The 16,365-nt window shown below is 43.3% G+C and overlaps 1 protein-coding gene across 1 annotated transcript in view; it reads right to left on the bottom strand.

Annotated features, from left to right (window-relative positions):
• il1rapl2 (interleukin 1 receptor accessory protein like 2) overlaps positions 1-16,365 on the bottom strand; it is an 859,242-nt gene that overhangs the window by 386,591 nt on the left and 456,286 nt on the right. Inside the window, exon 4 of the mRNA XM_033030273.1 lies at positions 3,052-3,238. Coding sequence (XP_032886164.1) covers positions 3,052-3,238 — 187 coding nt within the window. The remainder of the gene's footprint in view (positions 1-3,051; positions 3,239-16,365) is intronic.

Genomic DNA, 16,365 nt, shown 5'->3' on the forward strand with positions numbered 1-16,365 from the left:
ACACAAAGATCTATAGCTCCTTCATGGGACTCTGTCATTGAATCTATTCATTCACTGCTCAAGATTATGAAGGCCTTTGTACAAACAGATTTCAAATCTGAAAATAAAGCAGGACCCACATCAAAATAATCTGCTGAAATATTTAATGCTACCAATTTATCCATACCATGTCCAATACCATTCCACTTAAACCACCCAACATACTGAAGTGATAATAGATTGCCATTGCATGCGTTGAGTCAGGAGGATGGTGGTGAGTCATCTTCTATAGGACAATAAGAATGGGTAGTAACATTAGTCTTTGCCAGCAAAAAGCACATCTAAAGTCAACAAAAAGGAAACAAATGCTTATAACTACTTAATCACCACCTTTACTCTCATATCCAGCAACATCGAGTTCTGTAAGATAATCATCTCAATGACCTTTGTTGACTTTGATGCAACATCTGCAAGTGAAGGCATCTTGACCTTGTATGAGTTACAGATGTTTAGATTAGTTTAGTTTACTTTAGTTTAGAGATACAGCATGGAAACATGCCCATTGGCCCAAGTCCATTCCGACCAGCAATCAACCGTACATTAGTTCTATCCTATACACTCCGGACAATTTTACAGAAGCCAATTAACCTACAAACCCATGCATCATTGGGATGTAGGAGGAAACTTGAGCACCCAAAGGAAACCCACACGGTCACAGGGAGAATGTACAAACTCCACACAGACAGTATACACCAAAAGGTGGAGTAACTCAGCGGGACAGGCAGCATCTCTGGAAAGAAGGAATGGGTGACATTTTGGGTTGAGTCCCTTCTTCAGACTGACATTCAGACAAACTCCATACAGGCAGTACCTGGTGCTGTAAGGCAGCAACTCTACTATTGCACCACTGTGCCACTCATCAACTATGCCACCACAACTAAAGCAAAACCCTACATATAAAATAACCATTATTTTTGTCAAAAAGACTTCAATGTCAAGTTGTTCCTCAGTATTCATTTGATCATTAAATTTAAGCTGTTTCATTCCAACTATCCTTACGATATTAAACTTTAAGTCTCCAAGTACCCCAGTAAGGCCAAGGATTTAATTTACCTATTTAGCGGTTTCATATTGGTTGGTTATTCCAGAAAGTAATTCCATTTTTTATTTCTTCTCACTATAAATGTAACGTCCGGTTCCCATGACATTTTACATCATTGGGTGGCACAATGGCACAGAGGGTAGTGCTGCTGCCTCACAGCTCCAGAGACCTGAGTTCAATCCTGACCTCAGTCTGTGTGGAGTTTGCACGGTCTTCCTGTGACTGTGTGGGTTTCCACTGGGTGCTCCAGTTTCCTCCCACATCCCAAAAATGTACAAGTTTCTAGGTTAATTTGCTGCTGTAAATTTGTCTCTTGTTCATATGAAGTGGATGTGAAAGTGGGATAATGTAGAACTGGTCTGAAGAAGATGATCAATGGACTCGGTGGGGCAAAGGGCCTGTTTCCATGTTGTATCTTTCAATTAATCAATCATCTTATTCCTCCTCATATACATCCATGCCCGATGAACATAATTCCTCCAAATCTTGTCTTTCAATTTCTTCTGCACTGCATTCTTAATAACATATTCTGGCCCCTCCTGAAATGTCACCGGTCTATTTCCTCCACTGATGCTGCCTGACCTGCTGAGTTTCTCCAGAACTTTGAATTATGCTTAAATTTCCAGCAACTACAGTCTTTTGCATATCTGTATTGATTTAATCCAGTCAACATTAAACAAGAGGCCAAGAAAGCATGAATAAGAATGACCTACTTTTGTTAGCAGACAGGTCAATACCTACTAGGTGGTGAAGATTTAAGGTAATAGAGGCAGGGATAACAATGGGTGTTTGGAATTTTTTACTTCATTCAGGGGATATTGGTGACTGGTTTGGGCTCTGACAGGGGTGAAGAGGGAAAGATCCCCATTGTGTTTGAAATGAACATGAATAGACACTTGTCGTGTCATGTGGCTGTTACATTGCTTATTACTGTAGGTGGCTCCAGAAGACTAGCTTTTCTATCTAGAATTTAGGAATAGTCCACTCATTCTCTGGGCTAATGTCACAGGCTAGTCAGTCAATAACCATTGACACATTGAAGACAAAGTTAAATTGGACAAATACAATGAAATTGGGGCACGTTACTATATAGGGGGCCGCACAGTGGCACAGCGGTAGTGTTGCTGCCTTACATTGTAAGAGACCCAGGTTCGATCCTGACTCTGTGTGCTGTATGTATGGAGTTTGTATGTTCTCCCTATGACTGCTTGGGTTTTCTCTAGGTGCTCCGGTTTCCTCCAACATTCCAAAGATGTTCAGGTTTGTAGGTTAATTGGCCTCTGTAAATTGTCCCTCGTGTGTAGGATGGAACTCGTGTATGGGTGATCATACAAGGTCGGCCTGGGTAGGATGAGTGGCCTGTTTCCACGCTGTATCTCTAAACTAAACTAAAGAAAAAAATTCAGCCCATCACGTCCCCGCAAGGTTTGGGCCTTGGGCTGAGAAGTGGGATTAAGCTTTGTGTCTTTGCTTTTTCAAGCAGCAGAGACACAATGGGCAGAGTGGCCCTCTGGGCTGTAGCTTTCCCCACAGTTTCTCTTTCTAGCCTTGCCTTAAAAATGCATCCACATTTGTTGCCCAATTGAATGGGGAATGAGTTGGCCTGTTCCTAGGTTATTTTGCCATAGAATGTTGGAAAACGTGTTGGAAAAGCCTCATCAAAAAATCTGTCTCCAGATCTTCCCCAAAACTACTGCAATATCCATCCAGCTGAAAGAGCAAAACTGAAGATCAAAAGTTAGCAGATAAATATTTAGTGATACGAGGTGACTTTAAAAATTGATCATACACATGATAACAAGTACCAAGTGTGTGAAAAGGAATTGAATAACCTCTAGGAGATATTTAATAATGCACAGATTCCATCAATTTAATGAAAGGAATCTGATATCAGGACAAAGTTCCACTTCAGACGGCTGCTATGTTACAGCAAACGGTTCGATTTCTACAAGCAAAGTTATTGTTTTTACCTTGTACCAAACAATATCAATGTCTCGATCGGTTGTGATGAAGTCTTCAATGTCTGGACAGATGATCTCTTTCTTTTTCGTAATTTCAGCCTTCTCCAAATTTCGGATCATACTGTTGTAGCAAAGACCCGAGTCATTATTGGCCACCATCAAAGACATTGTCACCTTCATACAATACGTCGAGTTTCTGCAACAAAAGAGAAATTTTACATTTCTATCATCATTCCACCGAGTTAGAAGATTAAAACAATGAAGTAACAAATGCTGACGTTTGATAACGTCCCACAGAGTTTCAAAGTGCTTTCAAATCAAGTCCAGAACCGTGGCCAAGTTAGATGGCTGATGAGTGACTGAGCAATTTGTTCTAGGGACCGCTGATGAAGATGTTTGTAGGTGCAAGTGTTTGCAAGCACGGTGCCAACAATGTGCACACAGACTGTGCTAAAACCAGGGACCAACATGCTGGCTAGTTGGATGAAGAGAGCACCATGCACAGGGATTGCATACTGACTTTAGTCTTTTGACTTTAGATTTTGGGGATACAGCACAGAAACAGGCCCTTCAGCCCACCGAGTCTGTGCCGACCAGCGATCACCCCGTACACCAGCACTGTCCGACACACTAGGGACAATTTACAATTTACAAAGGCCAATGAACCGACAAAGCTGCACGTCATTGGAGTGTGGGAGGAAGCTGGAGCATCCGGAGAAAACCCACGCGGTCACAGGGAGAACGTGTAAACTCTGTTCAGACAAGCAATTGTCGTCAGAATCGCTCAGGTCTCTGACGTTGCAAGGCTGCAATTCTACTGCTGCTCCATTATGCTGTTGTTTGTCGATTTATTGACAAGCAGCAGCATTGACAAACATTAATTATGTGGATTAAGAAAGGGATAAATGAATATTAAAGGACATGGAGCAATCTGTAAATATTGTAAAATAATGGGATACAAATATTCTTTAATTAATTAAGGAAATTAATGTCAGAAAGTGACCATTCAGCCCAAAGCAACGAGAAAAGAGTAATCCAACCTTATCCCACTGCCCAGAAAAAAACTTTGCATAACGGTGAATATAATTGAAGGTACATTCTATGTCCTCTGAGCTCAGGTCAGAAGTTAGGTTTAGATTTAGGTTTATTATTGTCATGTCTACTGAGTGTCGTGAAAAAGCCTTGTTTTGCATTCTATCCAAACAAATCAGATGATACTATACATAAATACAATCAAGCCAACCTCATGTACAATAGACAGAGCAAAGGGAAAGATACGACGTGCAGAATATACACAGCAATGTAACGCACTAGTTCCATAGACAAAGTCCAATGTCCTCAATGGGGTAGAGGAGTATCGGACAGTGCCCTAGCTTATGGAAGAACCTTACAGAAGCCTGATAACAGAGGGAACAGAATCCTTGCAGAGTGCAGAATATTGTTCTCAGCATTGTCTCTTAACTGTTCCCTCGAGTGTTTTATTGTGTAGGTAAGAACTGCAGATGCTGGTTGAAATCGAAGGTAGACACAAAATGCTGGAGTAACTCAGCAGGACCGGCAGCATCACTGGAGAGAAGGATTGTTTGATTGTCATTATATACCGAAACAGATCAATGGCATCCCTACTTGCAGCAACAGCACAACAGGTTTGTAAATACAGTACTTAATGGAAAATAATAAACAAACATTAAAAAAGTTCAATAAATAAAGTAACAATATGGTGCAAAAGACAAATCAAAGCCCAGTCCCTAGTGCAACCAAGGCCATTCATAATGTTTAAGAAGGAACTGCAGATGCTGGAAAATCGAAGGAACACAAAAATACATGGAGAAACTCAGCGGGTGCAGCAGCATCTATGGAGCGAAGGAAATAGGCAACATTTCGGGCCGAAACCCTTCTTCAGACGGGTTTATTCTGAAGAAGCGTTTCGGCCCGAAACGTTGCCTATTTCCTTCGCTCCATAAATGCTGCTGCACCCGCTGAGTTTCTCCAGCATTTTTGTGTACCAAGGCCATTCATAGTTTGCAGTTCAGTTGAGTTTGTTATGGTCAATAGCTTAATGGTCATTGGGAAGAAGCTGTGCCTTAACCTGGAACTTTTAAACTCCTAGATCTTCTTCTCAATGACAGGAATGAAATGAGAGCATGGCCAGGGTGCTGTGGGTCCTTGAAAAGCCTGATGCCTTCCAGTATAGTCTAATTTAGCAACAATATTCAGTAACTCTATCTTCCAACTTCACAAACTCGGGTGGTTAAAGGAACTGAATAACAATGCCAATAGTATTCAAATCGGTGTTTTAAACAATATTTGTTATAAACGGGGTAATGGCGAGATGGGAATTGTGGACATCAGGCCACATTAGTTAGAATGGAAAACATTCTAAACTTACTGCCACTAGGTATCACCCTACCTAAAACACATATCAAGTCAAGTCAAGTCAAGTCAAGTTTATTTGTCACATACACATACGAGATGTGCAGTGAAATGAAAGTGGCAATGCTCGCGGACATTTGTGCAAAAGACAAACAACCAAACAACCAAACAAACTATAAACACAATCATAACACACATATTCTTTTACATAATAAATAATGGAAGGAAAAACGTTCAGTAGAGTTAGTCCCTGGTGAGATAGGCGTTTACAGTCCGAATGGCCTCTGGGAAGAAACTCCTTCTCAACCTCTCCGTTCTCACTGCATGGCAACTGAGGCATTTGCCTGACCGTAGCAGCTGGAACAGTCCGTTGCAGGGGTGGAAGGGGTCTCTCATGATATTGTTGGCTCTGGAGTTGCACCTCCTGATGTATAGTTCCTGCAGGGGGGCAAGTGAAGTTCCCATAGTGCGTTCGGCCGAACGCACTACTCTCTGCAGAGCCTTCTTGCCCTTGGCAGAGCAATTCCCAAACCAGATGGTAATGTTCCCGGACAAGATGCTTTCCACCGCCGCTGCGTAGAAGCACTGGAGGATCCTCGGAGACACTCTGAATTTCCTCAATTGCCTGAGGTGGTAAAGGCGCTGCCTTGCCTTACTCACGAGTGCTGAGGCGTGTGATGCCCATGTCATATCCTCGGAGATGTGGACTCCCAGATATTTAAAACAGTTCACCCTATCCACAGGATCCCCATTTATCCTCAATGGAGTGTACGTCCTCGGATGATGTGCCCTCCTAAAGTCCATGATCAGCTCCTTCGTTTTTTTGATGTTCAAGAGGAGGCTGTTATCCTGGCACCAGAGTGCTAGACCAGCCACCTCCTCCCGGTAGGCCTTCTCGTCGTTGTCTGAGATCAGGCCCACCACCACAGTGTCATCAGCAAACTTAATTATTGAGTTGGAGCTGAACCTAGCCACACAGTCATGTGTGTACAGGGAGTACATATTATCTGTGGACTGGCTCTAGGTGGTCATTTTGTTCATGATCAAACTAATGAAGGTCAGCCCATGTTAGATTCCCGGGCATATGATGTACCTGTCAGATTGTGTGCAGCTTAGCAAACACTTAAGTTTAGAGTTTTAACATGGAAACTGGTCCTTCGGCCAAACCATGCCGACCATCGATCACCCATTCACACTAGTTCTATGTTATCCCACTTTCTCATCCACTCCCTACACTAAAGGGGAATTTCACACAAGCCAAATTAATCAAGCCAAACAAATCACACTGTGGCCACTCCCTCTTCTCCCATCTCTCATCAGGCAAAAGATCTAGAATTGTGAAAATGCACACCACCATATTCTTCCCAGCTGTTATCAAGCAACTGAATCATCCTACCACAACCAGAAAGCAGTGCTGAACCACTATCTGCCTCTTTGATTTCCCTCAGACAAGGACTTGCCTGGACATTGCTGGCTTTACCTTGCACTAAACATTATTCCCTTATCATGTATCTATACACTGTAAATGGATCTATTCTAATTATGTATTGTCTTTCTGTTGATTGGTTAGCACACAACAAAAAGCTTTCCACTGTACCTCGGTACACGTGACAAGAAATTAAACTGAACTGAACTGAACTAATCCACTTCAAACCCGCACGTCTTTGGGATGTGGGTGGAAACCGGAGCACCCGGAGGAAACCCATGCGGTTACAGGGAGAACATGCAGGCTCCACACAGACGGCACCCGAGGTCGGGATCGAACCCGGCTCTCTGGTGCTGTGAGGCAGCAGCACTACCCGCTGTGCCACCATGTCACCCGACACAATCAATTCCAAAAATTGAAGAGGAGTTGAAAGAAAAACAGAATAAAAACACACAGGCACAGTTTTAGCTTTCTGTAGCCTATCTTCATCACCAGGGACACCGATTCCAATTGGTTTATGTTTTGAATCTCAGGTTTAGAATTGTTATAAGTTCGAGAATGAATCGGTGTGGAGAAAAGAGATATTTCAGGCTTTTGACTGGTAGATTTTCAACAATTTTTGATTTTTATTCGAATTTACCAGATTAATCCAATTGCAATCTGTTACAAACTGAATGTATTCACTATGATGAGCAAGATCACACGTTGTTCTTAATATTTTAAACCCTTAATTATTTATTCATGTTGATTTTTTCCATCTATCCTTTTAAGCAATAAAAATATCTCCAGAGTATAACATAAATAAGAAATGGACTAATAATCCAGTTATTAAAATCTTCGTTTGGTGCTTTGTGTTTTTTAGTAATGTATAATGCAAGCTGATTCCATGGAACATTGCTCTGTAGTCTAGAGTTCTGGCCAGCTCAAGGTAGCCTGTGAACTCTCAAGTCTTTCATAGGAAAGGTTCTACTGAGATACACCATGGAAAGCATACTGTCGGGTCGCATCACAGCTTGGTTTGGGAATAGCTCTGCACAAAGCCGCAAGAAATTGCAGAGAGCCATAGATGTAGCCCAGTCCATCACACAGACCACACTCCCTACCAGACTCCTCTATCGTTTCTCCACGCTGCTTTTGAAAAGCAGCCAACATAATCAAAGTCAGACTTCCCAGCCCGAAGAAGAGTCCTGACCCGAAATGCCATCCATCCCTTTTCTCCAGAGATGCCGTCTGACCTGCTGATTTACTCCACTGCTTTGTGTCTGTCTCAAACTATTCCCCCACCCTGGACTTTTCTTCTGCTCCCTGCTCCCTTCCCGAAGAAGGTACAGAAGCTTGAACATGCACATCACCAGACTCAGGAAAAGCTTCTCCCCCTCTGTTATCAGACTTCAGAATATTTCACCTATAAGATACGGTCCTGTCCGATTCATCTCAACCCCAATGATTCAATGGTACTTTATCTTCACGTGTACCGAAGTGCAGTGAAATGCTTCTATAGTTCAGTGACAATGGTGCTATACATTAGACACAATCATACGAAGTGCCAGAGTGTTAGACAGGAGACCTCACTCAGACAGTACCCAACAGTCCGCCACATGTCTTGCACCCTTCAATTCCAAAGTATTAGAGTCTTAAATTGGCCATATAGGCTCATTGTCCTGGCAGCAGCATTAGGTTGGAGTTGCAGGGGCCATCCTGGCCTGGCAATGTGTCAGTGTCCTCCACTGTTTCTCCGTGCTGCTGTTGGGCGTAGCTGTTCTATGCATTCTGCCTCTTGGAGGGGCATCTGATCTACTTGAGCCCCAGGCTGCTGTAGGGCCTTCAGCAGCTCATTCTGCCCGCTCGACCCACTCCAACACCTTCTCGACATCAGCCCATGAATGCGGCTTCCCTCGCCTCCGACGGCCATTGCTCGGCATCCGTGCCCCAAGGCACCTCCCACTGCTGACCACGACGCCTCCAAACGCCAATTGAGGGTAGGGAAAGTGAGCCCCAGCCTGCTCACTGCATCGTCATTTTCCTCTGTCCACCGTCACTGCCTTCTAGAAAGTTCTTTGGGCCATTATGGACATTGGGCTTTGTCTGTGAAACTGATGCGCTACAATGCTGAGAACTCAATTCTACACCCTGTATCTTCCCCTTTGCTCTATAATACTTGAGCTTGATGATTAGATTTATCAAATCTATTTGGATAGCAAGCAAAACAAATGTTTTAACTGTACCTTGGTATCTGGAACAATAACACGCCTAAATGTTTATGGCATACAATGAGGAACTCAGGCCATCGAGTACAGTACACAAAGCTGATAAAAATGTGCTGGTTCGTAAATTGTATTTGTACTCAATGCTATGACAATGCATTAAATTATCTGCATCTGATATTTATGCACTGCATGAAATTAAATCAAAACCAGAAAATGGTGGAAATATCAGCAGTTCGGGCAGCAACTTAGGAAAGAAAACCGGTTAAAATATCTGTTCCTGTTTCTTCATCTAAATCCAAAATATTAATTATTTTTCTGTTTGTCCTACTGTGTGCTTCCAGCATTTTCTATTTTATTTTGAATCACAAGTTGCTGTAGTTTTTTATAATGATGTGAAACTTTTCTTTGTAATATATTATTTTGCTTTCGTACCAACATATATATCTAATATATACTTTAAACGAGGCAGAGAAACAGCGTGGAAACAGACCCTTCAGCCCAGAGTCTACCCCAGCCTACACTCTAAGGACAATTTACAAATTTACAGGTCAATTAACCGATATTTATGTATGTCTTTGAAGTGGGAGGAAACCAGAGCACCTGGAAAACAAAACACGCGGTCACAGGGAGAACGTATGAACTCCATACAGAGAGCATTCAGGGTCAGGATTGAATTTGGGTCTCTGGCGCTGTAAGGCACCAACTTTCCCACTGTGCCACCGTGCTGCCTGCCCACCTGCCCTGCCCCCACCCCATTCCCCACACATACACACTCAAAAAGGCTGCCATCATCATCAAGGACCCATACCATCCTGGCCACACACTCATCTCTCCGCTGCCATCAGGCAGAAGGTACAGGAGCCTCAGGTACAGGAACAGCTTCTTCCCCACAGTCATCAGACTATTAAACACAACCAAACAAACTCTGAACTATAACAGCCTTTTGCACTTTATCTGTTTATTTATGTGTATTTATATGGTCTATGCTGCATAGACACACTGATCTGTTCTGTATTTATGCCTACAATATTCTGTTGCAAGAATTCAAGCAAGAATTTCATTGTCCTATCTGGGACACATGACAATAAACTCTCTTGACTTGACTTGACTGTGTATATATCTATATATATAGATATGTTATAGATATATATATATATCATGTGTGTACGTTATATAAATGTGTAATATATGTATGTATATTGTTTATTATAGTGTTTACAGAGTACTCTGCTTACATGAATACTGCTTGAATGAATACTCCACAGTCGTTACAGACTTCATAAGGAAATGTGTGGAGGACTGCGTTCCAACAAAAACCTTCCAAGTGTTTCCTAACAGAAGCCTTGGATCAGCCATGAGATCTGCATTCTTCTGAAGGCAAGGTCCTGGGCATTCAGGTCTGGCAATGCAGAAGTCTATAAGAAGTCCAGATACGACCTTGGTAAGGCCATCAAAAAGGCCAAAAGGGACCTGCTCTATGCTGGAGGATGTCGGATGTACGGCAACTGTGGCAGGGCTTGAATGCCATCACCTCCTACAAGGTGAAATCACGAGGCTGCTCAAACAACAGCGAAGCATCACTCCCTGACAAGCTCAATGTGTTCTACACATGGTTCGATAGGCCCTGACGATGTTACAGTCATAGTCACAGAGGCCGACATCAGAAGATCCTTCAGGGGTGTGGACCCTCAGAAAGCTCCTGGACCTAATGGTAAACACGGCCGTGTTCTAAAAATCTGTGTGGACCAACTGGCTGGAGTTTTTACGGACATTTTCAACCTCTCACTTCTGAGGTCTGCGGTTCCACCTGTTTTAAGAGGGCATCAATTATACCGGTGCCCAAGAAGAGTAAGGTGACGTGCCTCAATGACTATCAACCAGTGGCACTAACGTCTGTGGTGATGAAGTGCTTTGAGAGGTTGGTTATGGTGCACATCAACTCCTACCCCGACAAGAACCTCGACCCACTGCAGTTCGCTTACCGCCATAACAGGTCAACGGTAGATCTGATCTCACTGGCTCTCCACTCCGCACTGGACCACTTGGATAATAAAAACACTTACGTCAAGCTGTTGTTTATAGACTACAGCTCGGCATTTAATACCATCTCCCTTCCAAGCTGGTTACCAAGCTCACGGAACTGGGCCTCTGCGAATGGATCCTCGACTTCCTCATCCACAGACCACAGTCTGTTCGAATTGGAGGAACCACTTCATCCTCAATAACAATTAGTATGGGAGCACCTCAAGGCTGCGTGCTCAGCCCCCTGCTTTACTCACTCTATACCCATGACTGCGTAGCCGTCCATCATCAAGTTCGCCGATGACACCACTGTGGTTGGACGAATCACAGTTGGGGACGAGTCAGAGTATAGAAGTGAGATCGACCGACTGACCAAATGGTGCCAGCACAATAACCTGGCTCTCAACATCAGTAAGACCAAGGAACTGATTGTGGACTTTAGTAGGGGAAGGCTGAGGACCTACGATGGTGGAGAGGGTCAATAACTTCAAATTCCTGGGCGTGCATATATCAGAAGATCTTTCCTGGACCCAGCATACCGATGCAATTGTAAAGAAGGCACATCAGCGACTATACTTCCTGAGAAGATTACGGAGATTCGGCATGACGAAGAGGATGCTCCTAAACCTCTACAGATGCACGGTAGAGAGCATTCTGACTGGTTGCATCATGGCCTAGTTCGGCAACTTGAACGTCCAGGAGCAAAAAAGACTTCAAAAAGTTGTGACCACTGCCCAGTCCATCACCGGCTTTGACCTCCCCACCATCGAGGGGATCTATCGTAGTCGCTGCCTTAAAATGGCAGCCAAAATCATCAAGGACCCACACCATGCTGGCCACACACTTATCTCTCCACTGCCATCAGAAAGAACGTACAGGAGCCTGAAGACTGTAATGTCCAGGTTCAAGAACAGCCTCTTCCCCACAGCCATCAGGCTATTAAACACAACGAATAAGCTATGAGCTCTGAACTGCAAAAGACTATATTATTATTTGTTATTTGCACTATACCCTGCACTGTTATTTGTTGAACTTTTTCATTTTTGTGCCACTGTATTGTATTTACTTCTAAAAAAAATATTTTAAGAAAAAAAGGAATGTGATCTACTGTTCGGAAAGGCCGGTAATGATTATAGTACGAAAAATGGAGATGCCAAGTATGAGGAACATCCGCAATACAGCAAATTGGGCCATTTATATCATGCCTCGGCGCGCCAATTCCGATGCACAGGAACTTCTTGAAGTGGTCGACTCAGCCGGGAATATCACGGGCCTCAAGAAGGTGGCATCTAACATCAAGGATCGCCACCAACCGGGCCATGCCCTCTTCTCACTGCTACCACCAGGCAGGAGGTACAGAAGCCGGAAGATCCATACCACCAGGTTTAATAACAGCTGCTTTCCTACAACTATCTTTGGTTGGGAAAGCCACGGTTGGCTGAAGGCCCTGTTTTCAAACTGCATCTCTAAACGGAGCAAAATTAAACTAAACTAAACTACACAAAGCTAAACCAGCTAAGCTAAGATAAGCTAAATTAAACTAAACTAAACAAACCAGGTTCTTGAACCAACCCGCAACAACCCTGATCCTACCTCAATAACGGAACACCATGCACCACCTCTTGCACAACCATGGACGTTGTTTTTCCTCATTGTGTTTTACACTATTGCTTTTGGGGTTTTTTGGATCTATTTTCTTTTTACTGTCTTCCAGAATGTATATGAAATGTTCATACTATTTGTCTTAGTGTGTTGTGTGAGTCTTTGCACCTGTGATTCTGCTGCAAGGAAGATAATCCCTTGTATCTGTACCGCACCGGACTTATGCACTTGACAATAAACTTAACTTGAATGAACTTAATTTATATGTGAAATGTTAATACTAATGTGCAATTGTGTGTAAGGTTGACAGCAAAACCAAAATGCTCCACTAACTGGGCCAAGACCACAAGACTGCAAGAAATTGCAGAGAATTGTGGACACAGCCCAGACCATCACACAAACCAACCTCCTTTCCACTGACTCCATCTGCACTTCACGCTGCCTCAGGAAACCCATCAGCATAATCTCGGACCCTGTTACCCTGTCCGCTCCCTCCTCCCCTCTCCCATCAAGTAACAGGGAGAAGGAGAAGAAGAAGGAGAAGAAGGAGAAGAAGGAGAAGAAGGAGAAGAAGGAGAAGAAGAAGAAAAAAAAATCTGAAGAAGGGTCTCAACCAGAAACGCCACCCATTCCTTCTTTCCAGAGATGCTGCCTGTTCTGCTGAGTTACACCAGCATTTTGTGTCTATCTCCAGATTCATAGACAGTTTCTTCCCAGCTGTTATTAGGCAACTGATTCATCCTATCACCAACCAGAGAGCAGTTCTGACCTATCATCTACCTCATTGGAGACATTTGGACTATCTTTAATCAGACTTTACTGGACTTTACCTTGCACCATATGTTATTCCCTTTATCCTGTATCTGTACACTGTGGCCGGCTTGATTGGAATTATGTATTGTTTTTCCGCTGACTGGATAGCACGCAACAAAAAAGCTTTTCACTGTGTCTTGGTACGTGACAATAATAAACTAAACTAAACAAAAGAAATTGATATTTTGTCAAAGATGTATGATATTTGAACATCACTTTAGTTTTGTATTAATGCTGTGCTCAGTACCATTCTTAGTTGTAAAACATCTTTCAATTTCCACATTATAAAATAATTTACCAAGCAATTGATTATGTGCAACTAATAGAACATTTTTCTCAAAGCACTGATGTCAAATTAACGGTAAGGGCAATCCAAAACAGCAGTGCCATGATCAGTGGTTCAGTCACTGTACAAGGATGTGAGAAGAAAGCCAACCCCTTGGAAGAGGCACATCACCCGCTTTTGCTGGCTGTCGAATGTTTGGAGCATTATGAATCTGAATGGCTTTCAGAAAATTCAGCAGAAATCAAATCAGAAAAATAATGTTCGAACAGTTTTGCAAACAACAACTATTTTTCAAAAAAAATCATTAAAACAAGCTAAACGATTATCAATAATTTTGTTTAGAGATACAATATGGAAACAGGACTTTCGGCCCATCGAGGCCATGCCAACCATCTATCACCCATACACTATTCTGCACATGGAGGGCAATTTAATAAAGCCAATTAACCTACAAACCTGCAAGTCTTTGGTATGTGGGAGGAAACCGGAGCACCGGAAGAAAACCCACATGGTCACAGGGAGAACGTACAAACTCTGTGACGACAAGGCCCATAGTCAGGATCGAACCCGGGTCTCTGGTGTGGTGAGGTAGCAACTCTACCGGTGCGCCACTGTGCCAACCTTAGTTAACACAAAATGCTTCAGTAACTCAACATCAGGCAGCATCTCTTGAGGACAGGGATAAGCGATGTTTTGGGTCGGGACCCTTCTTCAGACCGACTGCAGTACGGGAGAGAATACTGGAACTACAATCAGTCCTGACTGAGAATATTGTCTATTCAAGCCCTCCACTGATGCTGCTTGACCTGTTTAATTACTCCAGCGCTTTGTGTTCTACGCAAGATTCCAGCATCTGCAATTCCTTGTGCCTCCATTAATAGTTAATTACAATAAGCACAAATGATCACATCCTTCCCCTATTCCTATGCAGTCATTATTCTCCACTCAAATTGTTTCAGTGACTGGTCTAGCCTAGCATAGATTGATGGGCAGATTGGCCACCCTAGCCACCATGGTCATTGCTCTGCTAAAGGAATCTCTATGGACATTCATGGGACTTAATGCAGGCAGTTCAGCTTGATGGAGTTTGTAGATCACAGCAGGTCCTTCCAAATATTAGTTTGGCCACGCAAGAAATCATTGGTAAATGGTTGCCTGGAAACTGGATTGCATCTCTTCTTGATATGCTAAATAATGCGGAACATTACACTATTACCCAATTGTCTACCTGCAAAACAATCCAGAAGTTAGCCAAGAATACACTGTGAACAGTCCAAACAAATGTGTGGTCCGCCTCAGGAGGTGTTTGTAGAGCTAGCAGCTGCTACGCCAGTGCTGTGCTGATTGTGGGGATGAGTGTCAAAGTTAAGTTCAGTTTAATCTAGAGATACAGCGCAGAAACAGGACCTTCAGCTCACCGCATTCGCACCAACTAGCAATTCCCTGTACACTAGTTCTACCCTCCACACTAGGGGCAATTTACAGAAGCCAATTAACCTACAAACCTGCACATCTTTGGAATGTAGGAGGACACCGAAGCATCTGGCGAAAACCCACGCAGTTACAGGGAGAACGTGTAAACTCTGTACAGACAACACCCGTGGTCAGGATTGAACTAGGTGCTGTAAGGCAGTAACTCTACCGCAGTGCCACCATGCTGCAAAGCTTGAAGGCGGCCACAGAAAAGCTGCAGTAAATGCGATCATACAGCATGGAAAAAGGCCCTTCGCCCCAACTCGTCCACGCCGACCCATACCTCATCTAAGCCTTTATTGACTTTCAGTGTCCAGGCCCTCGTTCCCTCATCTTTACTATGGACGTTCAGTGGCTCGACAGCTCCATCCCCCGCCAGGAAGGTCTTAAAGCCTTCAATTTCTTCCTCAACCGGATACCCATCCATCTCCCTCTATCAACACTCTCTTCCGCCGAGCGGAGTATTTAACTTCTCCTTCAACTCCTCCCACTTCCTCCAAATCAGAGGCGTAGCCATGGGAACTAGTACTGCTATTCCTACCTTCTTTTTGTTGAGCACCTGGAACAATCCACGTCCCGGGTGTACAATGGCCCTATTCCCAAACTCTATCTCCGCTACATTGACGACTTCATCGGTGCTACCTCCTGCAGAACTCATAAACTTCATTAACTTTTCTACTAACTTCCACCCTGCACCCAAATTCACTTCGACCATCTCCGACACTTCCCTCCCCTTTCTAGATCTCACCATCTCTATCAAAGGAGATAGACTATCGACTGACAGTGAAACCTTAGCTTCTTCCAGAAGATACTTTGGAGCTCCAGAATCCAGCAACTGCAGTCTCTTGTGTGTTCATCAGCGATACAAAAATGCCCAGAGGTTTCTGAACACAATATTAAGTGTAAATCGGGGTGATCTTGGCAGATATCTCCCTGAAACCAATTGCAACTATACAGCAGCGCGAAAGAAAAGTAACAAATTCCCTGTAGGATCTGGTGAAGACGCAAATGAACTTGGAATGTCGTGTGCTTTTCTGTAGCTTTGGGTTTTCGATAATTGCGAAGTAAAGCATAAAAACAAACTATTATTGGACTTCAATCACTGGCTCTTGAAGAAAGGT

Source organism: Amblyraja radiata, chromosome 12 (genome assembly GCF_010909765.2).
Source record: "Amblyraja radiata isolate CabotCenter1 chromosome 12, sAmbRad1.1.pri, whole genome shotgun sequence".
NCBI lineage: Eukaryota > Metazoa > Chordata > Chondrichthyes > Rajiformes > Rajidae > Amblyraja > Amblyraja radiata.